Source organism: Thamnophis elegans, chromosome 12 (genome assembly GCF_009769535.1).
Source record: "Thamnophis elegans isolate rThaEle1 chromosome 12, rThaEle1.pri, whole genome shotgun sequence".
In the NCBI taxonomy this organism is placed as follows: Eukaryota; Metazoa; Chordata; class Lepidosauria; order Squamata; family Colubridae; genus Thamnophis; species Thamnophis elegans.
In genome coordinates, this window is record NC_045552.1 from 7,324,116 (window position 1) to 7,336,141 (window position 12,026).

The 12,026-nt window shown below is 43.1% G+C and overlaps 2 protein-coding genes across 2 annotated transcripts; both read left to right on the top strand.

The window, feature by feature from the left end:
- The first annotated feature begins 1,025 nt into the window (after window positions 1-1,025).
- On the top strand, window positions 1,026-6,838 carry LOC116515711 (interferon-inducible GTPase 5-like). Its single transcript, XM_032227893.1, has 2 exons — window positions 1,026-1,109; window positions 5,102-6,838. The coding sequence occupies exon 2, from the start codon at window positions 5,129-5,131 to the stop codon at window positions 6,362-6,364; it is 1,236 nt and encodes a 411-aa protein (XP_032083784.1). The 5' UTR covers window positions 1,026-1,109; window positions 5,102-5,128; the 3' UTR covers window positions 6,365-6,838.
- Window positions 1,032-11,093, top strand: LOC116515712 (interferon-inducible GTPase 5-like). The gene is made up of 2 exons (XM_032227894.1): window positions 1,032-1,113; window positions 9,548-11,093. The coding sequence occupies exon 2, from the start codon at window positions 9,574-9,576 to the stop codon at window positions 10,741-10,743; it is 1,170 nt and encodes a 389-aa protein (XP_032083785.1). The 5' UTR covers window positions 1,032-1,113; window positions 9,548-9,573; the 3' UTR covers window positions 10,744-11,093.
- Window positions 11,094-12,026: the final 933 nt, after the last annotated feature.

Sequence of the window (12,026 nt, forward strand, 5' to 3'; positions counted from 1 at the left end):
AAGAAAGAAAGAAAGAAAGAAAGAAAGAAAGAAAGAAAGAAAGAAACTTTCTCAGACCTATGACGAAAACAATGGCAAGCTAGATCTCTTGCCAAGAAAATTGCAGTTTGCTTCATTATCCTTAGAGCAATTAACTATCTCTGTCTGCAGCGGTTTCTATGGGAAGTCAGAAATTAAATCTTTATATTTAGATTTTTGGGGGAGAGGAATTCTTTTCCTTATCTGTTTTGTTTGGCACATTTCACAATACTTTCTTCGACCTTGTTGGATGAAATCCTTCTGCCCATAATTGAGGTGCTACAATCAAGGAACTTGTTCTACGGCCCTCTTCCCCTCTCTTTCCTGCATAGCTCCGGATTATGGAAATGGGCTCTGGGTGCGAAACTGACAGGCAGGGCTGCATGTGTTGAAAAATGAGAAGAAAGTTTGATTATTTTCAAGAAGTGCTGACTTAAAAGGTTGCATATAAATGGGATCCAGTCCTCTCTGAGAAGTCTTGTGGTTCGGGGCAGAGATCAACTACAGCTTGCCTTGACCCATCTGAGAATGACTCCTGATAGTATTTATATGCACCAAACTCCTTGGCTGGGGAATTCTACATGTGGACATGTGCAGTGGTGGGTTGCCATTTTTTTTACTACCGATTCAGGCGCACTCCTGCATGTGCAGAAGCATCCGGGCAGGTGGGCAGAGCCTTCCGCCACCACTTCTACCAGTTTGCCCGATCCAGGCCAAACCGAGAGCAATGCACTTCTGGTGTGGACGTCCACCCAGCTGAAAAGTTGCCAAGTTTGGGAAAAAACACATTTGTTTGTTTTTCAGTGTCTGCCGAATTTTTGCAAAGAACGAAACTGACCGCCGTCCAAAGGTAGTTTCCTTTTCCTGAAAATCAGCTGCTTTTCATGCTGGGCCCTATAGGGAGCTCGGATTCGATGGGCAGAATTTCAGCCATGCAAAATGGGAGGAACGTTTATTATCTGACGAAACAAGGGAACCGAAGGGGATATAAGAGAGATGCCGTCCTTCTGACCCGAGGAGTCTGGCTATTTTTGAAAAGGGATCCACCGCAGCCTGCGTAGAGACCTTTGAGAATTACTCGTTTGATAAAAGCAAGTAAGCGTTTGTATAGCTTTCCCCTCTCTACGTATAGCTGTTGTAGGTTCTGTACTCCTTGCTTTTCACATTCTATTTTCTTCTCACCTCCTGCTGATCTTCCTATAAAGGAGCTTTCAGTATAATTTCCTTTCTGCTAAAGAATGTCCGCATTTTGCCTAGGAATCTGCGAACGGCTGAAAACCCGTTTAGGGAATGCACGCACCCTTTGCCCCTCGTTTCTGAACCCAAAGGTGTTTTTTTTTATGGATGGCGCTGGGGAATCAGCGGGAGGTGCAGCAGAGTTTTTTCCCTCTCACTTAATGATGCCTTCTTCGGGTTTACATTAGCCGAGGTGGTGCAGTGGTTAGGGTGCAGTGCTGCAGGCCACTTCAGCTGACTGTTATCTGCAGTTCGACGGTTCTAATCTCACCGGCTCAAGGTTGACTCAGCCTTCCGTCCTTCCGAGGTGGGTGAAATGAGGACCCAGACTGTGGGGGCGATACGCTGACTCTGTAAACCGCTTAGAGAGGGCTGAAAGCCCTATGAAGCGGTATATAAGTCTAACTGCTATTGCTATTGCTATTTTCTTGGTGTACAGGTAGTCCTTGACTTACGACAGTTCATTTAATGAAAAGAAGGACTAGGGGAGACATGATAGCAGTGTCCCAATATCTCAGGGGCTGCACAAAGAAGAGGGAGAAACTATTCTCCAAAGCACCTGAGGGCAGAACAAGAAGCAATGGGTGGAAACTAATCAAGGAGAGAAGCAACTTAGAACTTAGGAGACATTTCCTGACAGTGAGAACAATGAATCAGTGGAACAACTTGCCTCCAGAAGTTGGGAATGCTTCCAACACTGGAGGTTTTTAAGAAGAGATTGGGCAATGTATAGGGTTTCCTGCCTGATCAGGGGGTTGGACTAGAAGACCTCCAAGGTCCCTTCCAACTCTGTTATTCTACTCTAGTGATCTTTCAAAGTTACAACAGCACTGAAACAAATGATTTACAAGTGTTTTTCACACGAGCTTTGACGCCTCCCCCCTCATCGTGTGATCAAAATTCAGACGCTTGGCAACTGGTTCCTACTTATGACCATTGCTGCGTCCCGAGGTCATACGATCCCCTTTGGCAACCTGCCAGCAAGCCAAGTCAATAAGGAAGCCAGAGCCACTTAACAACCAGGTTACTTATTCACTTATCAACTGGAGTGATTCACTTAACAATTGCGGCAAGGAAAGTCGCAAGCCGGGGCAAAACTCACTTCACAAATGTCTCACTTAGCAACATAAATTCTGGGCTCAATTATGGTTGTACGTTGAGGCCTACCTGTAGTTAATAACTAGCTCACATCACGTTTGTGCCAGTGATTTTATCGATAAGCCAGGAAGAGAAGAGAAGATCTGTGCGTGTTTGTGTGTGTGTGTGTGTGTATGTGTGTGTGTATGTATGTATGTATATATCCCTGGGGATTTCGTGTGTGTGTGTGTGAGAGAGAGAGAGAGAGAGAGGAGGAGGAGGAGGAGGAGGAGGAGGAGGAGGAGAAGAAGAAGAAGAAGAAGAAGAAGAAGAAGAAGAAGAAGAAGAAGAAGAAGAAGAAGAAGAAGAAGAAGAAGAAAAGATATTCCTTGATAACAAACTTCTTCATTTCAATATTCAAATTGTAGTTATAAGAAGAGGAGGAGATATTCCTTGATAAAAAAGATTCCCACAAACTTCATCTTAATGTTCAAATTGTAGTTATACCTTCTGAGGTGTTCTACCCAATCACTATCTGGGGAGGAGATGCTGGTTGGGAGAAGGAGAGAGAGAGAGAGAGAGAGAGGGAGGGAGAGGGAGAGAGAGAGAGAAAAGAAGAAGAAGAAGAAGAAGAAGAAGAAGAAGAAGAAGAAGAAGAAGAAGAAGAAGAAGAAGAAGAAGAAGAAGAAGAAATCCCCAGGGATTTAAAGTGATATCAAGAGGAGAAGTTGGCTTTGTCTGATTGGGGAGGAGAACATCTGGAAAGCTTCTCACTCTCCTGGTTGGCTTTTCATCTCTCCCTCCCCCCAGACTTTGGACCTTGATCCTGGCAGAATTGGTGTTGCAATGATGAAAGGCCCCAGTTCATTTCTGAGCCCAAATATTTTTTGAGGATGGTTTGGGGGAATCAGCTGAAGAAGCAGCAGCCTTTTCTCCCCCACATTTGATGGTATCTTCTTTAGGTTTACACTGGATTTTGGGTTGGCGTTGAGTGCAGTTAATAAAGAGATTGGGTTACGTTTGTGCCAGGCAGATATTTTATCGATGAGGAAGGAAAGCAATGGAATATGTATCAAAGAAGAAGAAGAAGAAGAAGAAGAAGAAGAAGAAGAAGAAGAAGAAGAAGAAGAAGAAGAAGAAGAAGAAGAAGAAGAAAAAAGGAGGAGAAGAAGAAAAAGAGGAGGAGGAGGAGGAGGAGCTCAGGGACTTTGAGTGGTGTCAAGCGTGTGGTGGTGTTGGTTTTTTCTGCCTAGTAAGGAGAACATTCTGGAAAGCTTCCACCTCTATTGACTGACTTTTCATACCCTCCCCTCCTGATTTGGTGTTGCAGTTATGAAAGGCACCAGTTGTCATAGTATACAATTACAACTTGACTTTAACACACAATAGAAAGAAGAGACGGATGAAAGGCTACGTAGCCAGCAGTAGGAATGTAAACAGAGCAAGAGGCACAAGAGGGACCCTCTCTAGTTCTTTGGCAAAAAGGGGAGCAAGAAGTGAAGTACTTCCAGATTTCCAAGACTGATTTCAGCTTCAGCGATAGCAAGAGAATTTAGGCTTATTTATCACCCCATGGAGCTTTATAGCAGTTTAGATCTCTTGGCGGTTTACAAGGTAGAAGCATTATTTGCAAAGTGCCCCCAATAATGTGGGTCTGTCAACCCTGAAGCTGGCCTGACTGAGGCCATTTTGGGACTTCAGTGCTGACACACTGCAGAAGAGGGAGAGGAAGGGGGGGAGTAGATATAGTTGGGGTGTTTTAGTCAAAGCAAAACACTTTCTCTTGAAAACCAAGGATATTCCTGCAGATGCTCAAAAGGAAGGGACTGGAGTCACCTAGTAACTGGACAGTAACCTGATTGGACCATGTGGCTGGTTGTTTTGAGAAAGGGGCGCTTTTAATTAGGTGAAAACCATGGGAATATTCAGAGTCGGTTTTCACCAGCCTGTGCCAATATGGCATAACCAATAAACCTATTCTTTGAGGAATTTACCTGCCTTGGAGGTTTGTTTGCTATGGGTATGTTACTTGGAACCCTGACAGGGTCCTCATTTTACTGATCTTGGAAGGATGGAAGGATGACTCAACCTTGAACGCAGTCAGAATTCAACTTTAGGCTGTGGGCAGAATTTGCCTGCAATACTGCACTTTAACCACTGTGACACCAGTGCACAGTGGTTAAATTTAGGACCTTTAGGATTTAGACCAGCTAGGAAACATGATCAAATGGCTTATGCTATTTTATGGTAAGGTTACATTAACATATAGTAAACTTGCAAGTCTGAAAGAACTCCAGAGTACTTCAGAAAGGAAGAGAACATTAGAAACAAACTTGAACTGATTCTTCCTTAACTGTCTTGGGTGCAAGAGGGAGGGAGGGATTGAAATCACCACCAGGCTGCCAAGATTTGGTAACTAAAGGTGCGTAGACATGAAAGACAAGCAGAGATCTATTAAATTCTTCATAGCAATTTATTCTATTTAATTCTTCACCGTAATTTAATTCCCTCTTTGGCTGCTGGCTGTCCTCTTCTCCTCTTCCCTTCCATTTTTCCCAGCATCAGAGCGATCAGCAGAGAGCTGGCTCATTGCATCATGTTTCCAGGATAATTTGAACCTGGACCTTTGTGCCTCATTGAGAATTCTGGGTTTATTCTTTTTATGATCCATTGGTTTGTTTTCACGGTATTCTCAGGGGTCTTCTAGAACCAAAAATTCAAAGTGCCTGAAGTAGCTGAGAAACATCCCATTCTCTCTTTTCCTTTCCAGATAATCTGCACAGAACAAAGAGCAACGATGGGCAATAACATTACTAAGGATCTTGTAAGGAGAGAATTCGAAGATTTAAAGAGCGATTTGAATCAAGGCAATATCCCCAAAGTGGCAGCAGAATACCAAAAACAGTTAAATGAAACGATGAGTCTGCCCCTTAATATCGCAGTTACTGGAGATGCCGGTGTTGGGAAATCCTCTTTTGTCAATGCCTTCCGAGGTGTAAGTGATGATGATAATGAAGCAGCCGAGGTTGGGCCAGGGAAAGAAACCATGGAGCTAAAGGCCTATCCTCACCCTTCATTCCCTAATATAAAAATATGGGACCTCCCAGGGATCGGAACCTATAAGGTTAAGGCAGCAGAATATCTGAAGAACGTCCAATTTGAAAGATACGATGTCTTTATTATGGTTATTTCTGACCGTTTTACTGAAAGCAATGCTCTGCTGGCAAAGGAAATCCAAAGAATGAAGAAGAAGTTTTACTATGTGTGTAGCAGAATTGATGTCACTATCAACAATGAAAAGAGGAAAAGGAATTTCAATTTGGAAGACACCTTGGCGTCTATGAGGAAATATTGTGAAGATAGTTTGGAAAAGGCAATTGGGGTTTCCTCAAGTGTGTTTCTGGTATCCAACCGGGAGGTACACATGTATGATTTCCCTCTCCTGCACGGGAGAATAGTCGCTGAACTGTCTGACCACAAGAAAGATATTTTAACACTGGCTGTGCATATTTTCTCAGAAAATGAATTGATGAGGAAAAAAGAGCTAATGAAATCTTATATAAAGAAGGTAGCTTTGATATCTTGTGCTTGTGGAGCGGTGCCTGTCCCGGGTCTCTCTATGGCTTGTGATGTCGGAATTTTGATAGATGTTCTGAAACGTTTCTGCAGGGTGTTTGGCTTAGATGACCAGTCCCTCCGATTTCTGGCACTTCAGACGGGAAAAGAATTTCAAGAACTGAGGTCGGCTATCAAGAAAACCCCCTTAGCCAACGCAATCAATGCAGAATTGGTTTTTTCTCTCTTGATGAAGTCATCTCTCTGGGTCGCCGTATCGATGGTGGAAATGGTTCTTGATGTTATACCTCTTATCGGGTCTGTGTTTGGTGGTGCGAGTTCATACGTAGTCACGTATTATTTTCTGAACAGCTTTCTTGATGATGCTGTGGAAGACGCCCAAAATGTTAGAGCAAAACTTCTTCAGCAACCAGAATCCCAGAGAAAGTTTAAAGACACCTCCCAAAACCTCCTCTGAAGGAAACAATCCAGCATTTCATCCAAACGAAACTGGTGGGAGAAAATAATAATGTTTCAATCCCCTTTTAGGAAAGCTTGTTTTCTTGTGTTTAAGAATTCCTTGATTGGAGTGTGTGCTTGATCCTCCAGGGGGCAAAGGAGTATCCCTGTCTGCGGGTATCTCCCTGGGAACTCAGAAATTAAAGATTGATCTGTATTGCTTGAGGGTGGTGGCTTTTTCTCTTTCTCTTTCTTTTCTCTTCTATTTGTAACAATTCTAAATACCAAAACAATAGAGATTTTGATGAGAATTTGAAGCTGCCTATTTCACAGCGGTTTTTGAAAAATATCATGGAAAGAAACAATATGCTCTGCTTGATATGTCTCATTAATGTTATAACCATAAATTCCATATCTTCAGTTATTATCTGCCTATGCACAAATTGTTTTTGCAGTTACATCTCTTCTTTAAATAAAAAGAATTTTAAAAAAAGCTTTGAATGCAGGTTTTTGGTTAATGAAATTGAAGGGGGAACGCTAGAGAAGCTGCTAAAAGCCACTGGACTAAATTGCAATTTATCCACTGTAACATATGTCAAGTCATTTACAAACTGAAGAACAAATACTTTGTGGAAGTGAGACAAAAGTGTTTGAATGTCCCTTGGCTGAGAACAGCAAGAGCTCTCTTCAAGCAGGGAGGAAATAAGCTTGAATCCCAAAGGTTCTTGTGAATGGGATTACATTTCTCAGGGATGCTTTAATGGGAGTCACAGGTTGGATAGGAAGCAGGGGAGGGATTATTGAAGCAGCAGAGAAATTAATCTCACTTCCACTGTCCTAGGTGCAAGAGGGAGGGAGGGAAGCTTCCAACAGGCTTCCAAAATTCAGTAGCTAAACCAAGCAGAGTTTCCAGCAGTCTTGTCAAACCTGTTTTCTGACCTGACCAACTGAACATTCCCAGCCCAAATTTGGCCATGTACAATGAGAGGTGGGGCACACAGATAGGTGAAAGTCCAGCTTGCCCCACTCCCCATTTTTTATCTCTCAGCTGAGTTATTTTTTGACAAAATAACCCCAAAACAATCCCCCAACGAAGCAAGAGGTGGATTTGCATGCATTCTGGGGACTCAGATGCACACAAGAGTGAGGTGGCTACAGGTTGGGCTACCAGGATTCTATCTGTGATAGGATACCTCTTCTAAGAGGTATCCATCCCTAAGCTGACTCCTGGGTGTGAGAAGATTCTGCTGTTGGGGGGCTTCAGCCAGGTCTGTAAGAATCCTTCCAGCTGACCTGGAAAGTGGCCGATCAAAGGACTCAGTTATGAGCAAGGGGTTTGCCAGAATAGCAGCTGCAACTTACAATGGGAAGGTTTCCACTGCCACTGCAGGGGGAAAACTCATCATTCGTGTCCCATGCTGGGTAGTGTGATTGACCTCCTTCTCAGGTTGCCACTTTCACAGCTCATGTGGGACTGTTGACGTTGCAGGTGCCAGAGGGGTGGGTGGGAGGGTTTGTGGGTTGGAAGCATGGTCCTCCCTCTTGAGTTGCCAATGTTCCTATTCAAATCAAGCAGGGAAAGGTGGCCAGGTACATCAACCCAATTACAGCTTGGCTGATATGTTTCTGCTCCAGACACGCTAGCCAGGCCTTTGGAAACTCATGGTTGATGGAGGTTGGGTGTTTGTTCCCTAACAGCTCTTGCCAGTAGACCATAAGTTGGATACAGAGGAAAGTCGGTCAACAGAGGAGGAAGGATGTGACATCACCTATCTCCTATCTACAACACAATCCTTTCAGCCGTTCCAAGAAGGTTCCACACCCATTGGCCTGCTTCAGGTGACCCTGAGGGCACAGATAAACCCCCAAGTGCCCTCAAAGAGTCTGAGTTAATGAGAACTTCAGAGTACTAACAACCAGATGATTGCAAAGGATATCAATCCTTCCCTTCCTCACCATTCAGTCAGAACCGAAGAAGATTCTTGGATGAGAGGTGAACAACTTACAGGAAAACCAAGGAAGCCCAGTTGCCCTTTGAAAAGAACCTTTGGGACATTCTTTAGCTGGCAGGTCTACAACGTGCCTGATTGGGTGGGGTGGGTTGATGGGAGAAGATGAAGAGGGTTCTGTAGGTAACTTAGCCCCTTGCCATATAGGGCTTAAGAGGCCATAAGCAACAACACGAATGGCCCTGGGAGCAATTTCACAAGGTTGCTCTTGTGCCCCATCCAGACTGGCAATCCTCAGACAAAACCTGAAGGAGATGACCAGGCTGAGCCTGAGGGAGAGGGCGTGTCACGTGAGTTATCAGCCTCGAGTCCCTTCATGCCCACAATAGACCTAAGTCCAGCCCATCTCGAATTCTGTTGAATCTTTTCTTTTATTGAAAGTTTTAAAGAGTTTTACAAATATATACCTTCCCTCTCCCCAACCCCCCATCCCCTCCCCCCACACAACCTCCCATTGCAAATACAGGGTATAAACATTTAACAACCATATACTAAAATAAACTAACTAACTTTAGCATCATCCCTCGCTTGGACTTTAACTCCCCTTTTGTAAAGCTAACTTTAGATGAGTTGCAACATTCCTTGTTCAGTCATTCATAAGCTATCTGGAGTTTCTTAATCCCATATTTATTTTGAATGTAATCAATCCATCTTCTCCATTCCAGCTTGTATTTCTCATCTGAGTGGTCCTTAAGATATGCCGATATTTTAGCCATCTCTGCTAGGTTTGTTACTTTTAACGTCCATTCTTGAATAGTAGGCAATTCTTCCTTCTTCCAGTACTGCACCACCAACAGTCTTGCTGCCGTTGTTAAATTCAGAATCAAATTAGGCTCTATAACTGTACAGTCTGTAATTACGCCTAACAAAAATAACTGAGGGGTAAACTTTATCCTCTTTTTAAGAATATTTTGCATAATCCACCATATTGAATCTTATCTACCACCAACTCGCTTTGACCTGTAGTAATTCAGATCCTTATAGATATATTTATCTATACTGCCTGGATTCCTGATTTCCTGCACTTGCAAAAGCCAATGATATGCAGATGGTGCACAAATGTACCCCAGGTTTAATTTAATCACCTATGGACAGAATGAACTCAGAAGATGAGGTGATCTTATTAGGGACTATAGGGAATGTGCAGGGATGACACAACAGAGGAGAATCACAGTCTCTTTCTTCATTTCCAGGTAACCTGCGCAGAATAAATGCAACTATGGGCAATATATTTCCAAAAGACGATGTAAGGAGAGAATTTGAAGATTTAAAGAGTGATTTAAATCAAGGCAAAATCCCCCAAGCAGCAGCTGAATACCAAGGATTTCTAAATGAAGTGCAAAACCTGCCACTCAATATTGCAGTTGTTGGAAAAGGAGGTGCTGGTAAATCCTCCTTCATTAATGCCTTCCGGGGCATAAATGATGGTGATGCTGAAGCAGCCGAGGTCGGGAGAGTAGAGGAAACCAAAGTGCTAAGGGCATATTCCCACCCCTCTTTTCCCAATATAACATTATGGGAGCTACCAGAGATCAGAGCGCGTAATTCAAAGGCAGCTGAATATTTTGAGAAGGTCCAGTTTGAAAGATATGATGTCTTTATCATGATTGTCACCGACCGCTTTACTGAAAATGATGCTTTCCTGGCAAAGGAAATACAAAGAATGAGAAAGAAGTTTTACTATGTACGTAGCAAAATGGATATCAGTATCGAAAGTGAAAAGAGGAAAAGGAATTTCAACATGGAGAAAACCCTGGAGACCATCAGGAATTATTGTGAAGATAATTTGAAAGAATCATCTGAGCTCCCTGTGAGAGTCTTTCTGGTATCCAACCTGCATGCAGACATGCATGAATTCCCTCTCTTGAGAGAGACAATGGCCACCGAACTTCCTGATTATAAGAAACACCTTTTAACCCTGGCTGGGCAGGTTTTCTCAGAAAATAATTTGATGGACAAAAAGATTAAAATGCAACCGTATATAAAGAAGTTGGCGATGGTATCTTGCATTTGTGGAGCAGTTCCTGTTGTGGGTCTCTCTCAAGCTTGTGATCTTGGAATCCTGATGGTTGCACTGAAATGTTTCCGGAAAGTGTTTGGCTTAGACCAGAGCTCCCTCCGTTTCCTGGCACTTCAGACGGGAAAAGGGTTTGAAGAGCTGAAATCGGGGATCCAGAAAAGACCATTAGTCAGTACAGTCAATGCACAGCTGGTACTTTGTCTCTTGGTGAAGTCTGGTCTCTGGATAATGCCATCATCTGCCAAATATCTGGGGATGGTGTTTGGTGGAGTGAGTTCATTTGCTTTTACATATTATTTCCTGAACAAATTTCTTGACCGTGTTATGGAAGATGGCCGAAACATTCGAGCACAGTTTCTTAAGTGGTGAAAGTCCCAGTGAAAGATCCAATTAGCCATCCAGCCCCCTTTGAAGAAGAGCATTTCTTCCAAATGAGAACAGGGGGAAGCAAATAATAATATATTTCAATGTCTAATTAGAAAACTTTTCTCCAATCACCTATTTTTCTGCTTGCTTTAATTATTCTCCAACTGAAGTACTCTTCCCCACCCCCCCGAAAATAAGACTTCCCCTTACTTTTCCTTCTTCTTTGTCTTTCTTTCTTTGTCCTCTTTTTTCTTTCTATTTTAACAATTATAAATAAAATGGTAGTTTTGCTCTTAAGCTCAAAAATTCCCAAATTGTTTTAAAAATATCATTAAAATACTCAATGAATACTGCTTGGGATATTGTATTCGTTATTATTATAATAAAGAACTCCCAGAATTGCTCAGCCAGCAGGCTGGTTGTTGAAGTCCGCACAGGCTGATTGGGGAATTCTGGGAGTTGAAGTCTACATCTTCAAGTTGCCTAGGCTGAAAAACTCTTTCCTGGTCACCCACAACTAGGCAGGGGGTTGGACTAGAAGACCTCCAAGGTCCCTTCCAACTCTGCTATTGTATTGTATTGTATAACTCTGGCTTGATTCAGTTGAAATGAATTGCTCTGAAGAACGGAAGAAGGCACAGCATAAGAAAAGCAGGTTTGGGTTAGAAGTGGGAGAAATGGGACCGGGGGTCAGGAGTGGAAGGGATGTGTAGAAGGATGAACTGCCAGAGGAGAGGAAAAGTGTTGTGTGTCAGGGCAGAGTTTATTTTTCCTAGTTTCACTGCCGGGTGCACAATTTTGGCACATAGGAAAATTAACCTTCAAATGGCTTGTAGATAGGCTTGGTAGTCGTAAAATGTAATGGAAGTCAGAGCAGGGAGACAGAATGTTTGCTTATTTTTTAAATTCATTTGCTGTCCATCTCATTCCAAAGTGACTCTGAGTGTTCATGATCGACCGACCGAGCTTGCTCCTACTGGTATGTGTTACAGAAATGTTGCTCCTAGCAGGCAAAGACACAAGTCATAACTTTTGCGTAATTCTGTTGTGGCCTGTTGGGCCGCAGCCTAATCAGAGAAGGAGGAGATGTGAGAGTCAGGGTCAGCATCAAGGCAACCTGAGAGCGCCAAGGGGGAAGAGGGAATGCAGCTGTCAGAGAGAGAGAGACAGAGGCAGAGACAGACAGAGACAGAGAGACAGAGTAGAGACACACACAGAGAGAGAGAGACAGACAGACAGAAGACAGACAGACAGACAGAGACATAGCCTGGGCCATCTGTCAGCCC

Coding starts and splice junctions, on each gene's coding strand:
- LOC116515711 (XM_032227893.1), top strand. CDS start 5,129: ATGGGCAATAACATTACTAAGGATCTTGTAAGGAGAGAATTCGAAGAT.
- LOC116515712 (XM_032227894.1), top strand. CDS start 9,574: ATGGGCAATATATTTCCAAAAGACGATGTAAGGAGAGAATTTGAAGAT.